At 46.3% G+C, this 27,169-nt stretch overlaps 1 protein-coding gene across 2 annotated transcripts in view; it reads right to left on the bottom strand.

The window, feature by feature from the left end:
* Positions 1-551: 551 nt before the first annotated feature.
* The window catches only part of DNAH3 (dynein axonemal heavy chain 3), a 952,415-nt gene continuing 925,797 nt past the window's right edge, over positions 552-27,169 (bottom strand). For both annotated transcript variants that reach the window (XM_063934423.1, XM_063934424.1), the window contains 4 exons: positions 21,418-21,560; positions 12,343-12,547; positions 1,814-1,951; positions 552-1,067 (listed from right to left, as the gene is read on the bottom strand). In XM_063934423.1, coding sequence (XP_063790493.1) covers positions 714-1,067; positions 1,814-1,951; positions 12,343-12,547; positions 21,418-21,560 — 840 coding nt within the window. In that variant the 3' untranslated portion in view covers positions 552-713. The remainder of the gene's footprint in view (positions 1,068-1,813; positions 1,952-12,342; positions 12,548-21,417; positions 21,561-27,169) is intronic.

Below are 27,169 nucleotides of genomic sequence, written 5' to 3'. Positions count from 1 at the left end.
CCTGAAAAATACCCTCATCTTTTCAAAATTTGCTTTGCTAAAGTTTAGAGTCTTAGTTGAGCCAGTATATGGCTGTTTGTAGAAACTGATATTGAATGTGACCATATTGTGGTCGCTGTTTCCTATGGGTTCCCCTACTATAATACCCGATACCAAATCCTGATTGTTTGTTAATACCAGGTCTAAGATTGCATTGTACCTAGTTGGTTCCTCAATTAGTTGGACTAAGTATTTACCCTGCACAGAAACAAAACGACCCATCCAAGTCTAAATTTCTCTGCACATGTTATATCTGAACCCCCTCCCCCCCCCCCCCCCAGCAGTGCACATGGTTTTGCCCATTAGAGAACAATTTTGCTGCTGCGATCAGGTCTGAATTAGGCCCTATGTCCAAATCGGTCTAAAACAGCCAAACTGACCATCACATCAGTACAGTGTGTGAACGTCATCAGGATACTGGAGAGACTGTCATATAACTATATCATCATTAGGCAGCATGCAATGATTAACTTCTAACTTCTATTTTGATTAAATACAAGCTGAACCACTAATGCATTTGAATATTTATTTGTGCAACCTATATGGAAGTATATGCACAGTTTAGACATATATTACAATATTGCTTGTGTGGTATTTCAGATTATGAAATAGAAATATAATGTGCAATAAATAGATAACTCATGGGAAGAGACTGAAGATATTTCTTCCATGGCCTAATCATCGAGCTGGCACAAGGCAGCCACACCACGATTTATCCAGTGCTTCTGGGGCTTGCTGGTGGGAAGTTCTATGGAGAGGACGTAGTTGGTGGAATGTCCGGTTGTTGACAGTGTTCCTCGCCTTGCGCTGGTTTTATACACAGGGCAAAAATATAAGTTCTCATGCAGAAAAGTTGACGTTTCTCCTGGTTTAAGCCAAATGATAGGCAAAGAATCATACAGTATTTTGGGAAGAGATTCTCCAATTTGCATCTCCTGTCTATCCCACCGTGCCCCTTCTAGGAAGAGTCCTTTAATGTAAGCACCATCTTCGGGAAACTTGTCCATGGTGTTTTCATGACAGGTCACCTGAAATGACAAAAGGACAGAACTGATGGGGTCTGGCTATACACAGAGACATTGCAATCATCAAATATTGCGGCAGTGCAGTGCGCTTATTTTGTCAGAATGTGCCTGTGTCAATGAGTTCTCGTACATTGGACTTGCACTTTGCAATGTTGGCCTTTGCCTCTGGGCACCACTTTGCATGACTACTAAATATTAATTTCAACCTTCTGCCAGTGCTCCTGGCTATGGTGGGCATACTGCACAGATGGCGTGCTGCACAACATACTGTAAGAATGATCTGATTATGCCTAGCCGGAGAGTATCTGGGAGATCTGACTTTAAGCTGTCTGTTTGCTGTGGCTGCAGACATGATGGACATAACCTGTGCAAAGCGTCAGAGCAAGACAGGAACCTGTATCACACGTTATCCAGGGTGGAGCTGGATAACTTCCCTCCGCACCTCTCAGACACCTTTTCTATGTGACTCTTTACTCCATCCTACTAGCTGCAATCTAGGTGCTGCAATCCAGCCATGTTGTAGCATAAGCAACATTATGCTGGATAGAAACTCAGCAGCAGCCAATCTGTCGGATTCATTTCATTTCCCTCAGTAATTCCTAATGCTTCGGGTGCAGGGCCGGACACGCAATGAAGGCTAGCAGCAAGTTATATGGCAAACTGCTGACAGGATTATAGGAGCAGATTCTGACCAGGTTTTGTTATTTTGTCTATTCTAAGGTCAAGACAGAAGATTCTATTTATCTTACCTCAAACTGAAAGCCAATGTGATCAATGGGAATGGTATATTTTCTGGCATAATTCTGGGAGACGCCTGTCAGAAATGACTGAGTAAAATAAAATCCGGAAATCCAGAATACTTTGGGTGGGCCGTTGTCTATCCAGTCCTGTGAGACATGAAAATATCACCATAAAGTACAATACTCATTAGTACATTTACTTATTACTGTAACTAATATATCATACAGTATAGTAGTAAAATATATCCAATACTAATATACTACGGATAATGAGAAGTGCCATTATTGCCTGTGAGTTATACTGCTGAGTAGGGATTGAAGTAGTTACAATGAGAAACGCAAGACGTGATCAGTGTAATATTCAAAACGGGTGTAGTATGGTATGCCGGCAGCCGGGATCCTGACCGCCGGCATACCGACAGCTGGGCGAGCGCAAATGAGCCCCTTGCGGGCTCGCTGTGCTCGGCACGGTGGCGCGCTACGCTATTTATTCTCCCTCCAGCGGGGTCGTGAACCCCCAAGAGGGAGAATAGTTGTTGGTATGCCGGGTGTCGGGATTCCAGCGCCAGTATACTGAATACCACCCATTCAAAACACTGCTCCAACTATTATTATTATTATTATTATTATACGATGTTATAACTCTTAGATTGTAAACTCATTTTTCTTTCCGTCTCATATCATTCTAGGTCATTTGTGTTATGATTCCAACGTATAAAATGTCAGTGCTTTATACATAAATGATAACAATGACGCTCCATATTTACATTTCGGGCCCTTCCCCTGCACAAGTACAAAAGCATCTTGCGCAGCTCCTGTGCGCTGGCAGGGAGCTCCTTGTAGCATCCCGGGTTGCAGCGGCTGCGTGTGATGTCACGCAGCTGCCGCGGCCCGCCCCCCACGCGGTTCGGGCACACCTGCGTTGCCCGGACTGCGCCCCTAAAACGCCGGCCCGCCCCCTCCTGCCCAGTTCAGACCTGACCGCCCGCTGTGCGAAAACGCACAGCAGCGATCAGATCTGAATTAGCCCCTTCATCTCCAATGCCACAAGATATCTGCAGGGTGAATAATTCATGTTCACAGGAATTGCCCTGGGGAAAGCAGCTTACATACATAGTAGTATACTGTATCTAGAGGTCCATGCACCCCTGTAAAGTGAAAGACTGGCTCAGCTGTGTCATGACGTCACGTGTTGCTCTTCTGGACAACATCATACAGGCTTTGTGATGGAGCCAAGCCAAAATGACCGTAGCAAATGCGCAGTAGTGACATTAGTCCACGGAACATGGAAGGCATCCTGTTCCAGAGATCTGCAACTGCACAGTAGACTGAATGGTGGACACAATGCCGGAGCCTACTGCGCCGTGTAGACGAGGGGTCCCACCTGGAGTCAGCACACAGGCCACCTCCTCTGTTAAAACGTCCCTGGTGGCCATGCTCCTTCTCAGCAAGACCATTCCCCTCTTTGGCTGCCTCTATTCCAAATATGGGAACGCCAATACTCTTGCTGGGACAGGGCACAAAAATGTTTAGTTACGGTTCTGTAGATGAGGATTGCTATGGGTGATGATGGGTGTTGCTGGCTGCTGCTGTGATATGTGCTGCTGGGTAATAGATGCTGTGCTGGGAGAGGGGTGCTGGGTCATAGGTGCTAGGGGTCACTAGCCAAATTATTTCCTAGGGCATCAAATTGTTTAGGTCTGGCTCTGCATCCCCCCTCTTGGTGCACCTGATTCTCTGTACAGCATTGCATATGAGTAGCACTATACACGCACTCAATAGAGGTATAAGAAATCTTTATACTGATGACTGATATGCAACTGATTAATATACTGGTTATTGTTTTGGGCTGTGTGATTCCAAGGCAGAGAAGGTGAGCTAAATAAATTTCATTTTAGGGCTGATTCTGAGTTGGGTGCACAACAAAATAAGATTGAAGTTTGCACCTGGGCAAACTATACTGCACTGCAGGGTAAATACTAGCTGATTTTGCATGTAGCCCATGAACAGATGTATTTTTACACTGCAGTTTATTTAAATTTGAGATTGGACGTGCCCCTCCCAAATCTAAAGGGCCCTACACACTGGCCGATTTTTTGTAAGATATGAACGATCTCGTTCATAAATGAACGAGAACTCGTTCATATCTTTCAGTGTGGAGACTCCTGCGATGAACGATGCGCGGCCCCGCGCTCGTTCATCGCTGGTCTCCCGTCGGCTGTGCATGCAGGCCAATATGGACGATCTCGTCCATATTTGCCTGCACTTCAATGCAGCCGCGTGACGGGGGGAGTGAAGAAACTTCACTCCCCCCGTCACTGCCCCCCCGCCGCCGGGTCGCTCGTCGGCCGTATCCGCCGTCGGGCAGCTCGGCGGCGGGTCGGCCAGTGAGTAGGCGTAAGGCGTATATGTACTAAGAACATCTGATTGTGTTTATGCCCAAAATTTATAAGGGCAATGCTATTACTAGCCATATTTCGCTGGTAAAAGCATTGCCCTTTTAAATTTCAGGCACAAACATGATCAGAAGCGCTGGGTGGCTTAGAAGCTAACCCGTAAATCTCTCTGCACATGACATCTGCCCCACCTGCAGCACAACATGGCTTTACTTCATTTTGTTTATTTTGTTTTGCTCCCAATTTTGAATCAGCCTTTTGTATCTAAGTACTTTTGTGACTTGAAACTGGTAATTTAGTTCATATTTACATTTTACTTTTATACCCAAGTGGTTACAATTGAAAAACACATTTTAAAAATAGTAATATAAAAACAAATATTTGAAACCGATTTGAACATGTTTTTCAATATTTTGAGCAATGAATGAATGCACAGGTTCTCAAACTCGGTCCTCAGGACCCCACACAGTGCATGTTTTCCAGGTCTCCTCACAGAATCACAACTGAAATAATTAGCTCCACCTGTGGACTTGTAAAATGTGTCAGTGAGTAATTAATACACCTGTGCACCTGCTGGGTTACCTGCAAAACATGCACCGTGTGGGGTCCTGAGGACCGAGTTTGCAGACCTATGTTCTAGACCAGTGGTTCTCAAACTCGGTCCTCAGGACCCCACACAGTGCATGTTTTGCAGGTAACCCAGCAGGCGCACAGGTGTATTAATTACTCACTGACACATTTTAAAAGGTCCGCAGGTGGAGCAAATAATTTCACTTGTGATTCTGTGAGAACTGCAAAACATGCACTGTGTGGGGTCCTGAGGACCGAGTTTGAGAACCTATAAATTAATGCATGGGACAAGAAAGGTTTAAAAAATATGTACTTTATGTGGGGGGTTTTAATACCGCAGTGAGTCAGCAGGAGGCAGCACCTGCCTATAATATACTGCAGTCAGATCTATTCAGCGAGCATAACATAATTCTGTGTAATAAAGCCTTTCGTTCAGAAATATGCACTACTACTGTAGGTGCACTATTTACAAAGCAGAAAATGTGGGTCCAAAGCACATTTCTTTTTACACATACAGTATATCCATAGTATTCTGTTTAGTACAAACACAACTGTACCCTCACATTCCAGGTATCAGAGGTGCAGCCACAAAAAATGATTCTTATGCAGGAATGTCCAGCTGTAAATGCATGCAAAAAAGAGAAACAAGATTGCCTAATAATTGTGCAACCTTTTCTTTTTATATATAATCGTATCTCTCCAGCTGTAAACGCACAAGGTGGAGATTGTAGTGTCCAGCCTAATACCACTTTCGGATTACTCCCTTTGCATACTTCCCAAATGTCCAGGTTTTAGTGGACATTACCATGGTGAGCAAATACTGAGTGAACCTGCAGCTGACGTCACCATTGCAAGTACTGTGTGCACCAGCAGCTAACATAACCATGGCGAGCAAATACTGTGTGCACCTGCAGCTGACATCACCATGGCGAGCATGTACTGTGTGCACCTGCAGCTGAAATTACCATGGTGAGCAAATACTGTGTGCACCTGCAGCTGACATCACCATGGCGAGCAAATACAAATACTGTGTGCACCTACAGCTGACATCACCATGGCGAGCATGTACTGTGTGCACCTGCAGCTGAAATTACCATGGTGAGCAAATACTGTGTGCACCTGCAGCTGACATCACCATGGCGAGCAAATACAAATACTGTGTGCACCTACAGCTGACATCACCATGGCGAGCATGTACTGTGTGCACCTGCAGCTGAAATTACCATGGTGAGCAAATACTGTGTGCACCTGCAGCTGACATCACCATGGCGAGTATGTACTGTGTGTACCTGCAGCTGACATCACCATGGCGAGTATGTACTGTGTGTACCTGCAGCTGACATCACCATGACGAGTATGTACTATGTGCACCTGTAGCTGACATAACCATGGTGAGCATGTATTGTGTGCAAGAAAAAATATTTACGTTTCCAAAGAAACATTTAAGGAGCGCTAGTAATATATATATATGTACAAAAAATTTTTTTATTTCAATACAATAAAAACAGCCGATAAACACAAAATAAAATAGGATACAGCTACAATACTTATTAATTGATTAAGGGCTGCGGGCATTGCTTGTCCATTGAAGGAGACCCTAATTACTCCTCAAAGAAACCCTGCTTTAACTCAAATCCACTCTCCCTGGCTGGCGTCTGACAAGACTTTCACTGTCCGCCGCTGTGCTTGAGAAGCCCCGTTTGCAGATTGACTATTGTGAATTAGCGGTACTCCCCTCTGCTACATCAAGGGATGTCATCTTCAACCGCTTGCTAATCTATGCTGCAAAATGCCACTGACGGGAATCAGCGGAGACCTTTAATCACGGGTGAGAACAGTGCCTCATAAACGAGGAACTTTTAATTAGTACAAATACCTTTTTAAAAAAAACTGGGATTCTCCTTCTAGTGTGCACAATTATTCATTCTGGAAGACTTCTGCACTTCATCATGTTTAAATTATGGACTGCAGTACTGCATATAATATGAGTTTATTCAGCTGAACTTATATATTCTCTATACATTTAATCAATTAATGAGTATTGTGGCTGTATCCTATTTTATTTTGTGTTTATCGGCTATTGTATTGAAATAAAAAACATTTTTTGTACATATATATATTACTAGCGCTCCTTAAATGTTTCTTTGGAAACTTAAATATTTTTTCTTGTCTACTTGTCTACTTAAGGCATCCAGTTGCCACTTAGGAGCTGCTTTTGAATTTAAGCAATTCTAGCTTTTGGTGTTTTTTAAATTTATGGAACACTGTATGGGCGCCTGATTTAGTGAGGTTACCATACCCTGCACTCTGTTTCTATGTGCTGTGTGCACCTGCAGTTGATGTTTACAATAATTTAACAATTTACAATAAAAAAACAGGACCACAGAGGATCTGGGTGGCACAATCACAGCCCAGTCGGATCAATATCCAGGAGGTCAATGTTGGGATGTATGTATTAATTTACATAAAAACAAAATAAATACAACATCATCCAGATTTGTGACAGAACTCAGGTAATGGGGACAGGCAGACTAAAATAGGTCATGAATGTACCTGTCAATTCCTCGATGGCGAACAGACCCGCCTACCAACTGACGATCCAATCCGCCAAACAGATTCCCATGCTCAGCGATTTCTTGGGTGATAAGCAAAATCCTTCAAGTTCAAAATCCCTGACTCGCCTATTCCGATTATTTTTGGGTTGTTATCAGCAAATTGAGAATCTTCAACCTGTTGAATTTTGTCAATGACCCAACGTAGTCATCTGCAAATTACAGTCAGGGGCTTTGACTAAACCAGTAGCAGCAATTGCATACATAGCTGCCTGGTGGCTTTGTCACCTGATCCCATATTTTACTGCATGGGACCTACACCAAGCTGTCATCAATGTGTTTTAGGGCATTATCTGCTGGTGGACCACAGGGAAGTGCAGGAAGATAAAAGGAATTTGCTAATGCAGCAGGAGGTGTAAATAGATGCCTCCTGCCTGCTTCCATGATCCACTGTTGCATCTGCAGACACTTCATCGGATCACTCTGCAGGACCATCGGTCATCTGAGTAACCTTCAGGTTACTCAGATAGCCATATCAGGTCCACAATAGAGGCCAGTACACATAGAAATCACTGAAGTAATGCGGAGACAAAGTGGATGAGAGAAATAGGGTGATAGTCAGAAAGAGAGAGGCTTAGCCAAGAGATAGTTTCTCAAGGATTGCCGAGAGGTGTGAACGCTTAAAGGAGGATGTACAGCCTGTGTCTGTTGCTGCCGACAGTGATACACCCAGATCAGGTTGGTTTCGTCCAAGGTAGAGAAGCAAGAGACAACACCATAAGAGTGATTGACCTGATAGCCCATGCGAGCTCCGCTAAGGTTCCCATGATGCTTCTCTCCATAGATGCTGAGAAAGCCTTTGACCGCATCGACTGGGTCTTTATGGAAAAGACGTTGCGACGGCTGGGCCTGGGAGAGGTGTTCTTGCAAAATATCTTGGCGCTATATCGAGCACCCTCGGCGCAAGTGCGGGTAAATGGAATACTTTCTGACCCGATAGCCATCTCTAATGGGACTAGACAGGGATGCCCGCTGTCGCCATTGATATATGTTATCTGCATGGAGGCTCTGGCTAGAGCCATTCGGCAGAACCCTGATGTCACTGGCCTGAGGGTGGGCGGAAACGAACATAAACTTGCATTGTTCGCAGACGACCTTTTGGCGGTCGTTACAAACCCTGCTATATCCCTGTCTGGTTTTTTGAAAGAATTTGCACGCTTTGGAGCATTGTCCAATTTCAAGATTAACTATGCTAAATCGACGGCCCTTAGTATCTCTCTCACCACGGACTTAGTCTCGTCCCTAAAGACTGCATTCCCCTTTACCTGGCACCCTTCACACATTAAATACTTAGGCATTCTGATACCCTCCTCCCTCTCGACCACGGTCACTCTAAACCACCTTCCTTTATTGCGCAAGCTGCGTAAGGAAATGTCGCAGTGGCTCCAACAGAAGTTCTCCTGGCTAGGCCGTATGAGCATTGTGAAAATGAATATCCTGCCACGGCTGCTATATCTTTTCCAGACTATCCCCTTAAAGCTCCCCCATCAGTTTTTGGTAGATGCACACAAAGCTATTAGCCAATTTGTTTGGGGTGGCAGAAAACCCAGGTTCAAACATTGCTACTTATTCTATAGGAAGGCCCAGGGAGGCCTACAGCTGCCCATGGTATCGGCATATTATCAGGCTACAATTTTTAATAGGATTCTGGATTGGTCACGATCTGGCGCCGGCTCTAAACAGTGGGTTGACTTGGAGAGATGGTCCTCGGGTCTACATTTACAGGCAGTACCCTGCCTTGGAACCATTGGCCGCTCCTCACATCTGACGGTTGGACCCACCTTGGCTCTGTGGAGAACACTGAGATTTAAAATGGGTCTTTCCTCATCAACTTCCCTGCTTCTCCCGCTCCTTGACAACCCACTGTTTGGACCGGGTATGGGTGGTGGTGTGGCCGCTAGGTGGAGACAGGCAGGCTTGACTAGAATAACACATTTGCGCTCTGGGGGGAAGATCAAAGCTTTTAATGACCTTAGGGAGGGAACTGATATTCCTGCGACTGACTTCTGGTTCTATCTCCAAACTCGCCATTTTATTTTGTCTCACAGGACAGCTGCTGCATTGACTGGTAGTCTTACCCCTTTTGAAGCAATGTGTTCCCAATCCTCTGAACCCTCCCATGTTGTATCAGGTATATATAAGATATTGCTACATGGTCGTTTCCCCGGTGATCCCGCTTTCTGCGCGAAATGGGATGCTGATCTTACACCTAGAGGGATATATATTAACTGGAAGAAACACTGTGAAGTTATGTCCCGTTGCTCTACGAGCTTAGAAGTTATTGAAACACAGTATAAACTGCTTACTAGATGGTATCGCTGTCCCTCCCTTTTGCATAAGTTCTTTCCCTCAGTGTCCCCCTTGTGTTGGAGATGTGGAAGGGAGTGTGGCACCCTTATTCATATATGGTGGGACTGTCCCCTGATCGCTACCTTCTGGGGCCAGGTAATTCAAATCTCCTCCAAGATCCTGGGGTTTCAGGCTCCTACTGGAATTGACTTCTGGTTGCTCTCCCACACTACAATTCCACTAGCAAAGTATAAACACTCCCTTCTCAAACACCTCAATAACGCAGCGAGAGCGGTGGTACCGGTCCAGTGGAAGTCTCCGCCCCCCCCCCCCCCGAATATGGGAATGGTTCCAGCGGATAGAATTTTATAGATCAATGGAGGATATTTTTCATTCAGTCCTTGACTGACTCACATGCCGATTATGTCGCCACGTGGTTTTCTTCGATGGAATTTAAATCTACCTCTACCTACAAAGACCAGATCCCGCTAGACTCAGCATGATGCCGCTTATCTGTGTAGCCCGCCTCGCTGTACGGAACCCAAACTTATATCTAGTTGAGATTGATTAGCTCGCTCATTCCCCTTCCCTGATTTTATTCCCATTTCCCCCCTCTAACCTTTGTCTTGTTTTTTGTGTGGATTTTGGATGTTTTATATTTTACTGGTCTATTGACCCATGTGTTTCTACATTGTACGATTTGTTGTACTCTTGGTAATGTCCTTCTTTCTTCTGTAAAACCAAAATAAAGAATATATATAAAAAAAAAGGAGGATGTACAGTACATGTGCCAGTAGAAGAGGTGACATGTGGAACAGGTGAGCAAGTGGTGGGCATGCTGTGGAGGACACAGTTGGGGTTCCACAGGGCCCATGGCTGGGTGAGATGTTGCCAACAGCCATAAGACGCAGCAGGGCTAGGAAGAGGATATGGAATGATGATTTGTGTGTTCAAGGTTTGTTTCTGCCTATGTAGGCCAGTAAGTGCGGTGGATTCAAGAAACAAAGCAATTTATGGGGGCAAATTGGTTATGGGGAAGACGTGAAGGGGGAATTATATTAGTGTAGCAGGAATTATGATGCTGGAAGATAAAATATGTGTGTGGTCAAAGAATGTAGAAGAAAAAGGTAAAGTATATTAAGTGTATCCATGGCGGAGTGATGTGGATGAATGTGTATTTGCAAGCGTAGATATGAAAAATCCAACTTGTGGAGGGCAGCAGAGGAGGTGGTGGAGACTACTTTATAACTCCAGGCCTGGGGTTAATAGAGTAGGCAGTGCCTCTAGCTTTAACATGTGGTACCGGATGCCGACAGCTGTGCTCAGTATGACTGGCAGTCAAGTTGAGATGGCAACAGCAACGAAAGTCACGAGGACCAGGATCCTAACAGATATGACACCAACAATGGTAGTTGAGCTCAGTTTTTCCAGCAGCTGAATAGAGTAGATCGGCACCTTGTAAAAGTGCATTATTTTTGGTGCCATTGTGCCATTTACCAACTGTATATACTGTATATACTCATCAGTCATAACATTAAAAACACTGACAGGTGCAGTGAATAACATTGATTGATTATCTTGTTACAATGACACTTGTCAAGGGGTGGCATATATTAGGCAGCAAGTGAACACTCAGCTCTTGAAATTGATATGTTGGAAGCAGTCAAAATGTGCAAGCGTAAGGACTTTGATATGGGTAAAATTATGACAGCTATACGACTTGGTCAGATCATCTCCAAAGCAGCAGGTCTTGTGGGGTATACCTAGCATGCGGGGGTTAGTACCTACCAAACGTGGTCCAAGGAAGAACAACTGGTGCACCGGTGACAAAGTCAAGGGCGCCCAAGGCTTGTTAATGCACGGTGGGAGCGAAGGCTAGGCACAATTGCTCAGAAGAGCTACTGTAGCACATATTGATGAAAAAGTTACTGCTGGCTTTAACACGAAGATGCACTATGGGAAGAAGGCAAGTCGGTGGAGGCAATGTTCTGCTGGGAAACATTGGGTCCTGCAATTCATGTGGATGTTACTTTTGACACGTGCCACCTAAATAAAAATAGTTGCAGACCATGTACACCCCTTCAAGGCAGTGGTATTCCCTGATGATAATGACCTCTTTCAGCAGGAAAATGTGCCCTCAAAACTGCTAAAATTGTTCAGGAATGGTTTAAGGAACATCACAAAGAGTTCAAGGTGTTGACATGGCCTCCAGATTCACCAGATCACAATTCAATTGAGCATCTGTGGGATGTGCTGAAAAAACAAGTCCAAGCCATGGAGGCCTCACCTCGCAACTTACAGGACATAAAGGATCTGCTGCTAACATCTTGGTGCAAAATACCACAGGTCATCTTTAAAGGTCTTGTGGAGTCCATGTCTCAATGGGTCAGAGCTGTTTTGGTGGCACAAGGGGGACCTACACAGTATTAGGCAGGTGGTTTTAATGTTATGACTGATAGCTGTATATTCAATGCTAATTGTGAGAAAATAAAAAAGTGGGAGATAAGGCATAGAGTTGAGCTAATGTGCAGCTAACTATTACTGCCGTCCAATAAACACTTCATCATCTGTATTATAAAGCCATTAAATCCTAGTAGTACAAAGATGTGCTCAAGCTATAAAAGTGCATTGATAAGAATGATACTGCATCCAGTGTGTTCACAAATCATACCTGTAGGAACTGCAGTCGGCTGAGCAAGTCAGACACATAGCTGCCCAGGGGCTTTAAGGAGGGGTAGGATTTGGCTGCCCACATAGCAGGCACCCTTCCTACCAGCATGCTGTTAAACACATTCTCCAGCTCTGATGACATCAACACTTGGCCTTTGATTGCTTTGCCCAAATTTATCAGACTGTTCCGCACAACTTCTGTGAGCCTGTGGCAAAAAAACAAGAGATTTGCAGTGTGATAAATGACATGATGGTTTTCTGCTGCTGTGAAATTAGCCGAGACGCTTACAGTCTGCAATATATGATAAGTCAGACAACCTCTGGTCATATTAAATATGCGTCCCAAAATTCCAGAAGATGCAAATCTAAGAGCGGGAGCTCATACAGACAATATACTTGTGCGTTCTAGCTGCATCCAATGTAAGAAATTGTCTGTGCTCCAGTGCTTACCACGCCGCTTCTGCATATACAGAGATAGCTATGTTTTCTGTATCATAGAATCGGGTGTGGATTATTAGATCTACACTAAAAATATCTACAGTCAATAGGTCTACCACTAATGTTGGACATGCATTAGGTCAACAGGGTCAAAAGGTCGGCATAGAATAGGTAGCCAATAGGAAAGGTCGACATTGTCAAAATGGTCAAAGGGTCGACATGTAAATGGTCAACACAAAAAAAAGGTAGGCACAATTATTTATTTGTTGGTAGTTTGTTTTGTCACTTTTCTGCCACAAACAAGCCCCATTAGTGTACCGCTACACTCGCCATGCTTTGGGCAAGGTGGCTCGCTCCGCTACCCCTGCGCTCGGCACAGGTTACTATTCCCAATCATAGTCTACATGGATGGAAAAAGTTGGAAAAAATAAAAAAATGTGTGTCTACCTTATGTGTCGACCTTTTGTCCTTTTCTACCTTTGAACTGTCATCCTTTTACATGTCGACCCTGTCGACCTAACGCATGTCTACCATTAGTGGTAGACCTATTGACTGTAGACCTTTTTAGTGTAGATCTATAGTCCAGATACCCACAAAATCACTGCCTGACCAATGTGTAGCACTCTTCTGATATTTTAGAACATGAGCTCACACATTGCTCTCACCTTTGATTTTTCGGGCAGAGTGATTTGAAGTGGGGGCAGACAAAGGGTAAAATCTACTAAGCAATAGCTTTTGCAAGGCGCCGCTTCTTGGTGTGTTTGAGGCCGAAATTCAAGATGACAATGTTATTACATGCGAAACACGGCATGTTTTGCTAATAATATGATTGGCATTTTACATTTCTGCCACAAAGAAACCGTAAGTTGCTACTAAGTATATGTTAGGGTCTCCTGCCCTGTGCTGCCACGTCGTCATGGCAACCGGGAGACAAGTGCTAGTGGAGTAACCTGAGCGCAGCTGATACTCCGGTTCGGGTCTTTTGCTGTGCAGTGGTTATAGGCTCTGTGCACGGCAGGGGATCCGGTGCTGGTTTTTGTGCTCACAGTCTGTGAGGTCTGAGTGGGGCGTGGACAGCACCTGCTTTATAAGGCCTCTTTTCAGGGTAAGCAGATGCTGCTGAATCTTTGTTGGTTAGTCAGTTCATGAAAGTTAGCCAGTACTGTGTAGCTTTGTATTTGTTTGTTGCTTACTGCAAATAGGCCTGGGGATTTGGTATTACACGCTGCCAATCCAGACCTAGCAGTAAGACTGGAGTCAGTCGTTTAGCTTGCTGGGGTTCTGTTACCACTCTGTGAACTTAGCAAGTTTGCGGCTGTATTCTAAGACTTGCCTGTCTAATCCTGTCTCACTGTGCTAGGTGTCAGGGGTCAGTTTAGTGGCAGTAAGCTAAAACCTGTGCACTGCAGGTGAGAAATAGGATTGTGGAGACTCTCCTTGTGTCTATCATTCCATCTCTGACCAAGGAGTTTACTGCCACACCCGTTGGTAACCCTTTAGGGTTTTGCTGTTGCCCTTAGCAACAGCATTTCGGGTTCTCTATGTATTAAAACACAACATCTTGCTTTTTCCATCTGTGCAGTTCTAATACAAAGGAGATACCCAGTTCCTTAGCCTCTGGGCTTCTCTGTTCACTTTGTGTGTATTTTGTTACCCTATTACCTTCTGTGTACGTTATGTCATGTTCCCCAGTTTGTCTGTGAGTCCATTTGTTTTGCATAACAGTTCAGACACCGGTACATTCCTGCAGACACTGGAGTGCATGACAGTTCTGACACCAGTGCTTTCCTGCAGGCACTGGTGTGCATAACATATTCAGCAGCCTAATACTCCTGTTGAAATTTTGTGGGAATATGGAGCATACCCCTCAAAATACGTTGCAACAGGTGGTCGATCAGGTGCAGGTCCTGACTCGACAATTTAATGATTTGTCCATTAAAATGCACACCTCCCAGGCTGCTGGTGGAGCTCCCGCAGCAGCAGCACCTGCAGGGGTTAAGGAGCCGAAAGTAAATCTCCCGGATCGTTTTTCTGGAGATCGCTCTCAGTTCTTTTGTTTCAAGGAGAGCTGCAAGCTATACTTCCGGCTTAGGCCTCAGTCTTCTGGGTCGGAGATTCAGCGGGTGGGCATAGTGATTTCCTTGCTACAAGGAGACCCACAGGTCTGGGCATATGGGTTGCAGCCTGACTGTCCGTCGCTTAAAAGTGTTGATGCTTTTTTTACGGCACTGGGCATGTTGTATGATGACCCTGACAAGACGGCCTCAGCCGAGGCTCAGATTTCGATCCTTAAGCAAGGGCGAAGGCCAGTTGAGGTTTACTGTACGGAGTTTCGGAGGTTGGCCCATGATACCCAGTGGAATGACCCAGCCCTGAGACACCAGTACCGAAGAGGTCTTTCTAACCAGATAAAGGACCAACTGGTACAATATCCCTTGCCTGATAGCTTGGATCAGCTCATGCAGTTATCCATCCGGGTGGATAGACGGCTGAGAGAGCGTAGGCTTGAAAGGGAGACTGAGATTTCCTTCCTTCCCAAGGGAACCTCAGACTCTGAGGAATTTTCTGAGGAGCCTATGCAGATTGGGGCTACCCGCCTCTCCTCGCGTGAGAAGACGCGGAGGAGACAGTGTTTGTGTTTGTACTGTGGGAATAAAGGTCATGTGGTAGTATCATGCCCAGAAAAGCCGGAAAACTTCAGGGCCTGAGGGTGATGGGAAATATCCTGTCAGGCCAGAAGTCAGAATTTCCCAAGAAGACTTTTATCATTCCGGTGACCTTGAAGATCCTCGGTCAAACTGTCAAGACTGAGGCCTTTGTGGACAGTGGGGCCGACGGGGTTTTTATGGACCGCCAATTCGCCCTGAAACACTCTGTTCCCTTAGTACCCTTGGCATCGGAAATTGAGATTTGTGGGTTAAACGGGGAACCATTATCCCAAGGTAAAATTACCTCTTGCACTAGCCAGATTTCTTTGTTTATTGGAGCCACACACTCTGAAAAATTGTCCTTTTATGTGACTGTCTGTACTTTTGCCCCATTGGTGTTGGGGTTACCCTGGTTAAGGGCCCACAATCCTCAATTTGACTGGGTCTCTAGGGAGATTCTTAGTTGGGGTACTGATTGTTTCAGGAGTTGCTTGAGCCTTCCAGTCAGGCTCTCGCAGCTAAGTTTGCCAGGATTGCCAGGGTGTTATGCAGATTTTGCGGACGTGTTCTCCAAAAAAGTTGCAGAGGTACTACCTCCCCATCGCCCCTATGACTGTGCCATTGATTTGTTGCCAAATGCTAAGCTTCCCAAGAGCAGGTTGTACTCCCTGTCACGTCCTGAGACTCAGGCTATGGCAGAGTACATTCAGGAGAACTTGGCTAAGGGATTTATCAGACCTTCACAGTCTCCAGTTGGATCGGGGTTTTTCTTCGTGGGTAAAAAGGACGGTTCGTTGCGACCCTGCATCGACTTCAGGGAATTGAACCGTATCACGATTAAAAACTCATACCCACTGCCTCTCATTTCGGTCTTGTTTGACCAGCTTCGTACTGCCACCATTTTTTCTAAGATTGACCTACGCGGTGCGTACAATCTAATCCGAATAAGAGAGGGGGATGAATGGAAGACTGCCTTTAATACCCACTCAGGGCATTATGAATATTTGGTGATGCCTTTTGGGCTCTGTAATGCCCCGGCAGTCTTCCAGGATTTCATGAATGATGTGCTCAGGGAATATTTGGATAGATTCTTAGTTGTATACTTAGATGACATCCTAATCTTCTCCCATTCCCTGGAGGAACATCGGAAGCATGTACGCTTAGTCCTCCAAAAAACTCAGAGACCACCGGCTTGGGGCGAAGCTGGAGAAGTGCGAATTTGAAGTTCAGCAAATCGCATTTCTAGGATATATTATCTCCCCAGAAGGTTTCCAAATGGAGGGTTCCAAGGTACAGGCAGTCCTGGATTGGGTGCAGCCCACTAGTTTGAAGGCGCTTCAGCGTTTCCTGGGCTTTGCGAATTTTTATAGACGATTTATCGCTGGATTTTCGTCTATAGTGGCGCCCTTGGTGGCACTCACTAAGAAAGGGGCGGATGTTGCTCACTGGTCTTGTGAGGCTAAAGCGGCTTTTGCCCGTCTCAAAAGGGCATTTGTTTCGGCCAAGGTGCTGCGACACCCAGATCCAGAGCGTCCTTTTGTGGTGGAGGTGGATGCCTCTGAGATGGGTATTGGGGCAGTGCTTTCTCAGATGGGAGTGTCTGATAATCGCCTTCATCCCTGTGCTTACTTTTCCCGTAAATTTTCGCCTGCCGAGATGAATTATGACGTGGGTAACCGGGAATTGTTGGCTATTAAGGATGCACTCGAGGAGTGGAGACACTGGCTTGAGGGGGCTAAGTTTGTGGTCTCAATTCTCACTGACCATAAGAATCTGGCATATTTAGAGTCAGCGAAGCGTCTCAATGCCAGGCAGGCACGATGGGCTTTGTTTTTTGCTCGCTTTAATTTTTTGATAACATATCGCCCTGGGTCAAAAAACATCAAGGCTGATGCGCTCTCGCGGAGTTTTGCTCCAATCCAGGAGACCACCGAGGAGCCGTTGCCCATTGTTTCCCCATCATGTATTAAAGTGGGCATTACCCAGGACCTCTTATCATTAGTCCTTAGAGCACAGGAGCAGGCTCCTCCAGACCTTCCGGTAGGTCTTTTGTTTGTGCCTCCTAGGTTAAGACAGCGAGTGTTCCTGGAATTCCATGCCAAGAAGTCGGCAGGTCACCCGGGTATTGCCAGAACTCGGGAGTTGCTATCTAGGGCGGTGTGGTGGCCCTCGGTGGCTAAGGATGTGGATCAGTGGGTTCGGGCATGTGACATCTGTGCCCGAAATAAGACTCCTAGAGGGGTTCCTGTTGGCCCATTACATCCACTCTCTATCCCATCTAAGCCATGGACCCACATTTCAATGGATTTTGTGGTGGACTTGCCCAAATCCTCGGGGATGACAGCCATCTGGGTTGTCGTTGACAGGTTTTCGAAGATGGCGCACTTCGTTCCACTGGTTGGGCTGCCATCAGCCAGACGCCTGTCTGAATTATTTATGCTGCATGTTGTGCGTCTCCACGGGTTGCCACTTGATGTGGTCTCTGACCGCGGATCCCAGTTTGTGGCCAAATTCTGGAGGGCATTTTGTTCCGATCTCCAGATTTCTGTCAGCTTGTCGTCAGGCTACCATCCGCAGTCTAATGGGCAGACTGAAAGGGTGAACCAGTCCTTGGAGCAGTTCCTCAGGTGTTATGTCTCTAAGTGTCAGACTGACTGGGTTGCTCATCTGTCCATGGCGGAGTTTGCCTATAACAACGCGGCTCACTCTGCTACAGGGATCTCTCCCTTCCTTTGTGTGTATGGGCATCATCCTAAGGCCAATTATTTTGACCCCCTGGACTCCACGCCTGGTGGTTCCTCTGTGGTTTCGGTCCTTAGAGGTATTTGGCGGAAAGTGAAGAAAGCCCTTGTGTCTGTGTCATTAGTGACCAAAAGGGTTTTTGATAAGCGGAAAAGACCCTGCAGCTTCAAATTAGGAGACTTCGTCTGGTTGTCTACCAAGAATTTGAAGTTGAGACAGCCATCTCATAAGTTAGGGCCCCGGTTCATCGGCCCTTATAAGATCACCAGGGTTATCAATCCGGTGGCATTTCAGTTAGATCTGCCCCGTTCTTTGGGTATCAATAAAACATTTCATTGTTCCCTTTTAAAACGGGCGATTAGTAATCCTTCTTCCAGTGGAAGACCTTCCCCTCTTCTGATACGTGGCCAGAGGGAGTTTGTTGTTGAAAGGATTCTTGACTCCAAGGTGGTTCGGGGTCGGCTGTCATTTTTGGTGCACTGGAAGGGGTATGGCCCGGAGGAGCGGTCGTGGGTGCGCAGTTGTGATCTTCATGCCCCCAGACTGATACGCTCTTTCTTCTCGCAGTTCCCCGATAAACCCGGTGGTAGGGGTTCTTTGACCCCTCGTCAGAGGGGGGGTACTGTTAGGGTCTCCTGCCCTGTGCTGCCACGTCGTCATGGCAACCGGGAGACAAGTGCTAGTGGAGTAACCTGAGCGCAGCTGATACTCCGGTTCGGGTCTTTTGCTGTGCAGTGGTTATAGGCTCTGTGCACGGCAGGGGATCCGGTGCTGGTTTTTGTGCTCACAGTCTGTGAGGTCTGAGTGGGGCGTGGACAGCACCTGCTTTATAAGGCCTCTTTTCAGGGTAAGCAGATGCTGCTGAATCTTTGTTGGTTAGTCAGTTCATGAAAGTTAGCCAGTACTGTGTAGCTTTGTATTTGTTTGTTGCTTACTGCAAATAGGCCTGGGGATTTGGTATTACACGCTGCCAATCCAGACCTAGCAGTAAGACTGGAGTCAGTCGTTTAGCTTGCTGGGGTTCTGTTACCACTCTGTGAACTTAGCAAGTTTGCGGCTGTATTCTAAGACTTGCCTGTCTAATCCTGTCTCACTGTGCTAGGTGTCAGGGGTCAGTTTAGTGGCAGTAAGCTAAAACCTGTGCACTGCAAGTGAGAAATAGGATTGTGGAGACTCTCCTTGTGTCTATCATTCCATCTCTGACCAAGGAGTTTACTGCCACACCCGTTGGTAACCCTTTAGGGTTTTGCTGTTGCCCTTAGCAACAGCATTTCGGGTTCTCTATGTATTAAAACACAACATCTTGCTTTTTCCATCTGTGCAGTTCTAATACAAAGGAGATACCCAGTTCCTTAGCCTCTGGGCTTCTCTGTTCACTTTGTGTGTATTTTGTTACCCTATTACCTTCTGTGTACGTTATGTCATGTTCACCAGTTTGTCTGTGAGTCCATTTGTTTTGCATAACAGTTCAGACACCGGTACATTCCTGCAGACACTGGAGTGCATGACAGTTCTGACACCAGTGCTTTCCTGCAGGCACTGGTGTGCATAACAGTATATTTACCCAATGGATCCCAAATTTACCCAATGGATCCCAAATTCTAGTATACATTAGGGCCCACTGTATACATATGTGTTCTCATACACCTAGCCTCAATACACCATACAGCATGAGACTGTGGAGTAGCATTGTGACCTTTTCTTTACATTTTGTGCCTTATTCGCATCACAGATGCAGCAAAATACAATATAATACAAAAAGTCCCAGACCACAGTCTGTAGCACACTGTGGTCTGGGACTTTTTTTTTTTTTGCAATTTATGTTTATCGTCTTTTTGGAATAGATGACAAAATAGTCAAAAAACAGTACATCAAAATGCAGAATACATACCACATAAAGATGCTTACAAAACATAACAACAATAGGCAAAAATTAACCAGTATAATTCAAACAATAATATAATATTAGGAACAAACAAAAATCCAACAATATCAAAGACAACACGCAAAAAGGGTGGGGACAAAAGGGGTGGGGGGGTTAGTTGTGGCCCCAGGCTGCAAATAGAGAGGATAGTTGGGGAAGGCCAGTCTCCAGCAGAAACAACTATAAAAGCTCTATCAGACGAGAGAAAAGAAACCAGGCCTCAGCCAGCAGTCATTAGGTATGATCTCCAGGGTCACACGGAGGTCCTCCATAGACATGTACATGCAGGGGCGTTTTAAGAGAGGAGGGGACTCGCGTGCAGCCTTCATCAGGGGCCCCCTCCTCTCCGGCAGCAGTACAGTCTACTGCACATGTGCAGGTCTCCGGGAACATGGCGCCCGCGCCTTATTCCCGGGGACATGGCGCCTTGTTCCCGGGGACATCTCCAGTGCACATGCGCAAATCACTTGGAAATGGCCACGGCGGCCATTTTCCGAGTGATTTCTTTTGGTGTTGGTTTCTTCGTAAAGTGATCGGGAACCCCAATTAGTGCACCATGTCCCCTCGCATGGCTCACTTCACTCGCCATGCTATGGGCAAAGTTGTCGTTCCCAATCGTAGTCCACGTGGATCGTAAAGTATGAAAAAGTTTAAAAAAAGAAAAAATGTGAAGAACTCATGTCGACCTAATGGTTGTGTCGACCTAGTCACTGTTGACCAATGGGCGTAGACCTAATGGGTGTCGACCCAGAGTCCGGATACCGCCTGGGTGCACCGTACACCCTGTACTCATTATAGAAACGCCTATGTGTACATGTCTATTCGGGTGAACCATTGCTTAAGAGTGTGTGGGAGGAGCAGAATGACAGTGAACGGGGATCACAGTTTAAGCGGCACTATTGAGGAACTTTAACAAGGATTTTTTGTAGGTTGCCAAAAGGCCAGGGTATGAGTTAAGGAGCCTTGGTCTGGGACTTCAACCGCAAAGGAATTTGTTGTAAACACAAAAGCTGCTGCATCGTATACCGCCTCAGACTCAGTTGCACACAGATGTACAAGTGTCGCACAACAAATGAATAAGTTAGTGCAGTATAGCAGAGTAGTTGTGTCCCTTCCAGTTGTTTTATTTGTGTGCATAAGACGCTCTGCGCAGCCGAGCCGCCTAGGACCTGGCGCTTGAGAGAAGCTGTTTGGTGCGTCTGAAGCCACAGTGAATGAGAACACACCACTTTGTACACAACATAGTTAAAATAAGATCTTTTTCTCATTATCATTTTCCCCTTTAATAGCTGTTTCATTAACTGAGTGAACTAATGTCTCTCACCTGTTAAAGCGGATTAATTCCTGTCTAAGTACTGTATTCATTGACTCTTCATAGACAACAGGATATTTCTCCATTACAATCTCCAGATTAAAATCATGTGGTAATTTGTTGAGTATATCTCTTGCCAAATCTTCAACAATTTCCTGTTAACACAAGGTTATTAAATAACTATTATCCCACACATGTGTAAGAGATAGCGAGACATGATAGAGTTATTAGAAGTTACTGTGGGGCTTGGAATTCACATAAGGTTTATTTTCAGTGGATATTGTATATAAATAATGTAGTAGTTCCAATATTTATATGATATTTACAGGGGTTTGCACATATATTAACATCACTGGAGTATTATACATGTATAAACTGTGATAAATGATATGTGATTTCATCATTTATAATATATTGAGTCCAGATATTGACGCAACAACTTGTGGGAGGCAGTTACGTCACAATACCGACGCCTGAATACGGCCCCCTTACAGTCCCGACAGACGGCATGCAGACTAACAGGGACTATTCCCACTCGTGGCGAGCACATTCCCACTCGTGGCGAGCGCATCTGCAATCCGGGATTCCAGCGTCGGTATACCCAACCCTAACTTGTGTAGTGTGAGGAACAAATGTACCCCGTACCAGGGCTGTACTGGCCCACAGTTGTGCAGGGGAAAACCCCAACGGGCCCCACTGCCTGAGGGCCCCACTTCCTCTTTTAATGTCAGGTTTCAGAAAGTGTACTTGAATTATACATTGTTACTCTAGTACATAATTAGTTACCTGGTAGAGCAGGAACCTGTATGAATAGACCACACACTGTAGTATCCATGTGGTCTGCAGGCTGTGTCCTCTATAATGGGTGGCCTAGCCTATGTGGTTGGCCGCACTCCTTTAGCATGGGTCCCCTACCACAGTGTTCCCCCCAGTGGGCCCTTCATGCTCTAGTCGGAACTGCCCCCTACTCTATTTATTACTGATATTAGATGTCAAGCCTTGTGCTTTACATGGTCATAGCCTCAGTATAATTTCCAGTATGTTATTCCAGTGCCGTAACTAGACATTTTAGCGCTGTGTGCAAGAAATGGCATCGGCGCCCCCTCCATTATGCAAAATAGGGGCAGTGTGCGCCGTAGGCGTGCGCAAAAAATATAGGGGCATGGCTTCACAGAGAAGGGGTGTAGCCACACAATAATACCAATTCATATTATGATGCACAGTAGTCTCCATTATTCAAATTACGCCACACAGCAGCACCACTACACCAGGTAGAGCCCCTTTTACATATTACGGCAGAATCCACCTTTTACACATTATGGCAGACAGCGTCCCCCTTTTTACACATTACGGCAGACAGAGTCCACCTTTTACACATTACGGCAGACAGCGTCCACTTTATACACATTACGGCAGACAGAGTCCACCTTTTCCACATTATGGCAGACAGCGTCCCCTTTTTACACATTACAGCAGACAGCGTCCCCTTTTTTACAAATTACGGCAGACAGCGTTCCCAGCGTCAAGTGAGGGCACCGGGCGCAGTTATTTACTTGCTTTTCTGGAATTCCGGACTTCTACTCTCTCTCTCTCTATATACATTACATATATATATATATATATATATATATGTGTGTGTGTGTGTGTGTACAAAAGAGTGCAAATAGCGCTACAACCCAAATATTTTATAACCAGATATCCCTAAAATGGGAGATTTAAAAAAATAAGAATTTACTCACCGGTAATTCTATTTCTCGTAGTCCGTAGTGGATGCTGGGACTCCGTAAGGACCATGGGGAATAGCGGCTCCGCAGGAGACTGGGCACAACTAAAAGAAAGCTTTAGACTACTGGTGTGCATTGGCTCCTCCCACTATGACCCCCCTCCAGACTTCAGTTAGGATACTGTGCCCGGAAGAGCTGACACAATAAGGAAGGATTTTGAATCCCGGGTTAGACTCATACCAGCCACACCAATCACACCGTATAACTCGTGATACAATACCCAGTTAACAGTATGATAACAACTGAGCCTCTCAACAGATGGCTCAACAATAACCCTTTAGTTAGGCAATAACTATATACAAGTATTGCAGACAATCCGCACTTGGGATGGGCGCCCAGCATCCACTACGGACTACGAGAAATAGAATTACCGGTGAGTAAATTCTTATTTTCTTTAACGTCCTAAGTGGATGCTGGGACTCCGTAAGAACCATGGGGATTATACCAAAGCTCCCAAACGGGCGGGAGAGTGCGGATGACTCTGCAGCACCGAATGGGCAAACTCTAGGTCCTCCTCAGCCAGGGTGTCAAACTTGTAGAATTTAGCAAACGTGTTTGACCCCGACCAAGTAGCTGCTCGGCAAAGTTGTAGAGCCGAGACCCCTCGGGCAGCCGCCCAAGAAGAGCCCACCTTCCTCGTGGAATGGGCTATTACTGATTTAGGATGCGGCAGTCCAGCCGCAGAATGTGCAAGCTGAATCGTACTACAGATCCAGCGAGCAATAGTCTGCTTTGAAGCAGGTGCACCCAACTTGTTGGGCGCATACAGGATAAATAGCGAGTCAGTCTTTCTGACTTCAGCTGTCCTGGAAACATAGATTTTCAGCGCCCTGACTACGTCCAACAACTTGGAAGCCTCCAAGACTGTAGTAGCCGCAGGCACCACAATAGGTTGGTTCAGACGAAAAGCTGATACCACTTTAGGAAGAAACTGGGGACGAGTCCTCAATTCTGCCCTATCCATATGGAAAATCAGATAGGGCCTTTAACATGACAAAGCCGCCAATTCTGATACACGCCTGGCCGAAGCCAAGGCCAACAACATGACCACTTTCCACGTGAGATACTTCAATTCCACGGTAAGTGGCTCAAACCAATGTGACTTTAGGAAACCCAACACCACGTTGAGATCCCAAGGTGCCACTGGAGGCACAAAAGGGGGCTGAATATGCAGCACTCCCTTAACAAAAGTCTGAACTTCAGGCAGTGAAGCCAGTTCTCTCTGGAAGAAAATCGATAGAGCCGAAATCTGGACCTTAATGGAACCCAATTTTAGGCCCATAGTCACCCCTGACTGTAGGAAGTGCAGGAAACGGCCCAGCTGAAATTCCTCCGTTGGGGCCTTCCTGGCCTCACACCACGCAACATATTTTCGCCATATGCGGTGATAATGATTTGCGGTTACTTCTTTCCTAGCTTTAATCAGCGTAGGAATGACTTCCTCCGGAATGCCCTTTTCCTTCAGGATCCGGTGTTCAACCGCCATGCCGTCAAACGCAGCCGCGGTAAGTCTTGGAACAGACAGGGCCCCTGCTGCAGCAGGTCCTGTCTGAGCGGCAGAGGCCATGGGTCCTCTGACATCATTTCTTGAAGTTCCGGGTACCAAGCTCTTCTTGGCCAATCCGGAACTGAGTATAGTTCTTACTCCTCTTCTCCTTATTATCCTCAGTACCTTGGGTATGAGAGGAAGAGGAGGGAACACATAAACCGACCGGTACACCCACGGTGTCACTAGAGCGTCCACAGCTATCGCCTGCGGGTCTCTTGACCTGGCGCAATATCTTTCTAGCTTTTTGTTTAGGCGGGACGCCATCATGTCCACCTGTGGCCTGTCCCAATGGTTTACAATCAGTTGGAAGACTTCTGGATGAAGTCCCCACTCTCCCGGGTGGAGGTCGTGCCTGCTGAGGAAGTCTGCTTCCCAGTTGTCCACTCCCGGAATGAACACTGCTGACAGTGCTAACACGTGATTTTCCGCCCATCGGAGAATCCTTGTGGCTTCTGCCATCGCCGTCCTGCTTCTCTTGCCGCCCTGTCGGTTTACATGGGCGACCGCCGTGATGTTGTCTGACTGGATCAGTACCGGCTGGTTTTGAAGCAGGGGTTTTGCCTGACTTAGGGCATTGTAAATGGCCCTCAGCTCCAGAATATTTATGTGCAGGGAAGTCTCCTGACTTGACCATAGTCCTTGGAAGTTTCTTCCCTGTGTGACTGCCCCCCAGCCTCGAAGGCTGGCATCCGTTGTCACCAGGACCCAGTCCTGTATGCCGAATCTGCGGCCCTCTTGAAGATGAGTACTCTGCAGCCACCACAGCAGAGACACCCTGGTCCTTGGAGACAGGGTTATCAGCCGATGCATCTGAAGATGCGATCCGGACCACTTGTCCAACAGGTCCCACTGAAAAGTTCTTGCATGGAACCTGCCGAATGGAATTGCTTCGTAGGAAGCTACCATCTTTCCCAGGATCCGCGTGCAGTGATGCACCGACACCTGTTTTGGTTTTAGGAGGCCTCTGACTAGAGATGACAGCTCCTTGGCCTTCTCCTCCGGGAGAAACACTTTTTTCTGTTCTGTGTCCAGAACCATCCCCAGGAACAGTAGACGTGTCATAGGGACCAGCTGTGACTTTGGAATATTTAGAATCCAGCCGTGCTGTTGTAGCACCTCCCGAGATAGTGCTACCCCGACCAACAACTGCTCCCTGGACCTCGCCTTTATCAGAAGATCGTCCAAGTACGGGATAATTAAAACTCCCTTCTTTCGAAGGAGTATCATCATTTCGGCCATTACCTTGGTAAAGACCCTCGGAGCCGTGGATAGACCGAACGGCAACGTCTGGAATTGGTAATGACAATCCTGTACCACAAATCTGAGGTACTCCTGGTGAGGATGGTAAATGGGGACATGCAGGTAAGCATCCTTGATGTCCAGTGATACCATGTAATCCCCCTCGTCCAGGCTTGCAATAACCGCCCTGAGCGATTCCATCTTGAACTTGAATTTTTTTATATATGTGTTCAAGGATTTCAAATTTAAAATGGGTCTCACCGAACCGTCCGGTTTCGGTACCACAAACATTGTGGAATAGTAACCCCGTCCTTGTTGAAGTAGGGGCACCTTTACTATCACCTGTTGTGAATACAGCTTGTGAATTGCCTGTAACACTGCCTCCCTGCCTGAGGGAGTGGTTGGTAAGGCAGATTTGAGGAAACGGCGGGGGGGAGACGTCTCGAATTCCAGCTTGTACCCCTGAGATACCACTTGAAGGATCCAGGGATCCACCCGTGAGCAAGGCCACTGATTGCTGAAATATTTGAGACGGGCCCCCACCGTAATTGGCTCCGCCTGTGGAGCCCCAGCGACATGCTGTGGACTTAGAGGAAGCGGGGGAGGACTATTGCTCCTGGGAACTGGCTGTATGCTGCAGCTTTTTCCCTCTACCTCTGCCTCTGGGCAGAAAGGACGCGCCCCTAACCCGCTTGCCCCTATTGGGCCGAAAGGACTGTACCTGATAATACGGTGCTTTCTTTGGCTGTGAGGGAACATGGGGTAAAAATGTAGACTTCCCAGCTGTTGCTGTGGAAACGAGGTCCGAGAGACCATCCCCGAACAACTCCTCACCCTTATAAGGCAGAACTTCCATGTGCCTTTTAGAATCTGCATCTCCTGTCCACTGCCGAGTCCATAACCCTCTCCTGGCAGAAATGGACATTGCACTTATTTTAGATGCCAGCCGGCAAATATCCCTCTGTGCATCCCTCATGTATAAAAGTGCGTCTTTAATATGCTCTACGGTTAGCAATATAGTGTCCCTGTCTAGGGTATCAATATTTTCCGACAGGGAATCTGACCACGCAGCTGCAGCACTGCACATCCATGCTGAAGCAATAGCTGGTCTCAGTATAACACCTGTGTGTGTATATATAGACTTCAGGATAGCCTCCTGCTTTCTATCAGCAGATTCCTTCAGGGCAGCCGT

Source organism: Pseudophryne corroboree, chromosome 7, assembly GCF_028390025.1.
Source record: "Pseudophryne corroboree isolate aPseCor3 chromosome 7, aPseCor3.hap2, whole genome shotgun sequence".
Taxonomy (NCBI): Eukaryota; Metazoa; Chordata; class Amphibia; order Anura; family Myobatrachidae; genus Pseudophryne; species Pseudophryne corroboree.
The sequence above is the reverse complement of the archived record's forward strand: the minus strand, read 5'-3'. Positions and strand labels throughout refer to the sequence as shown.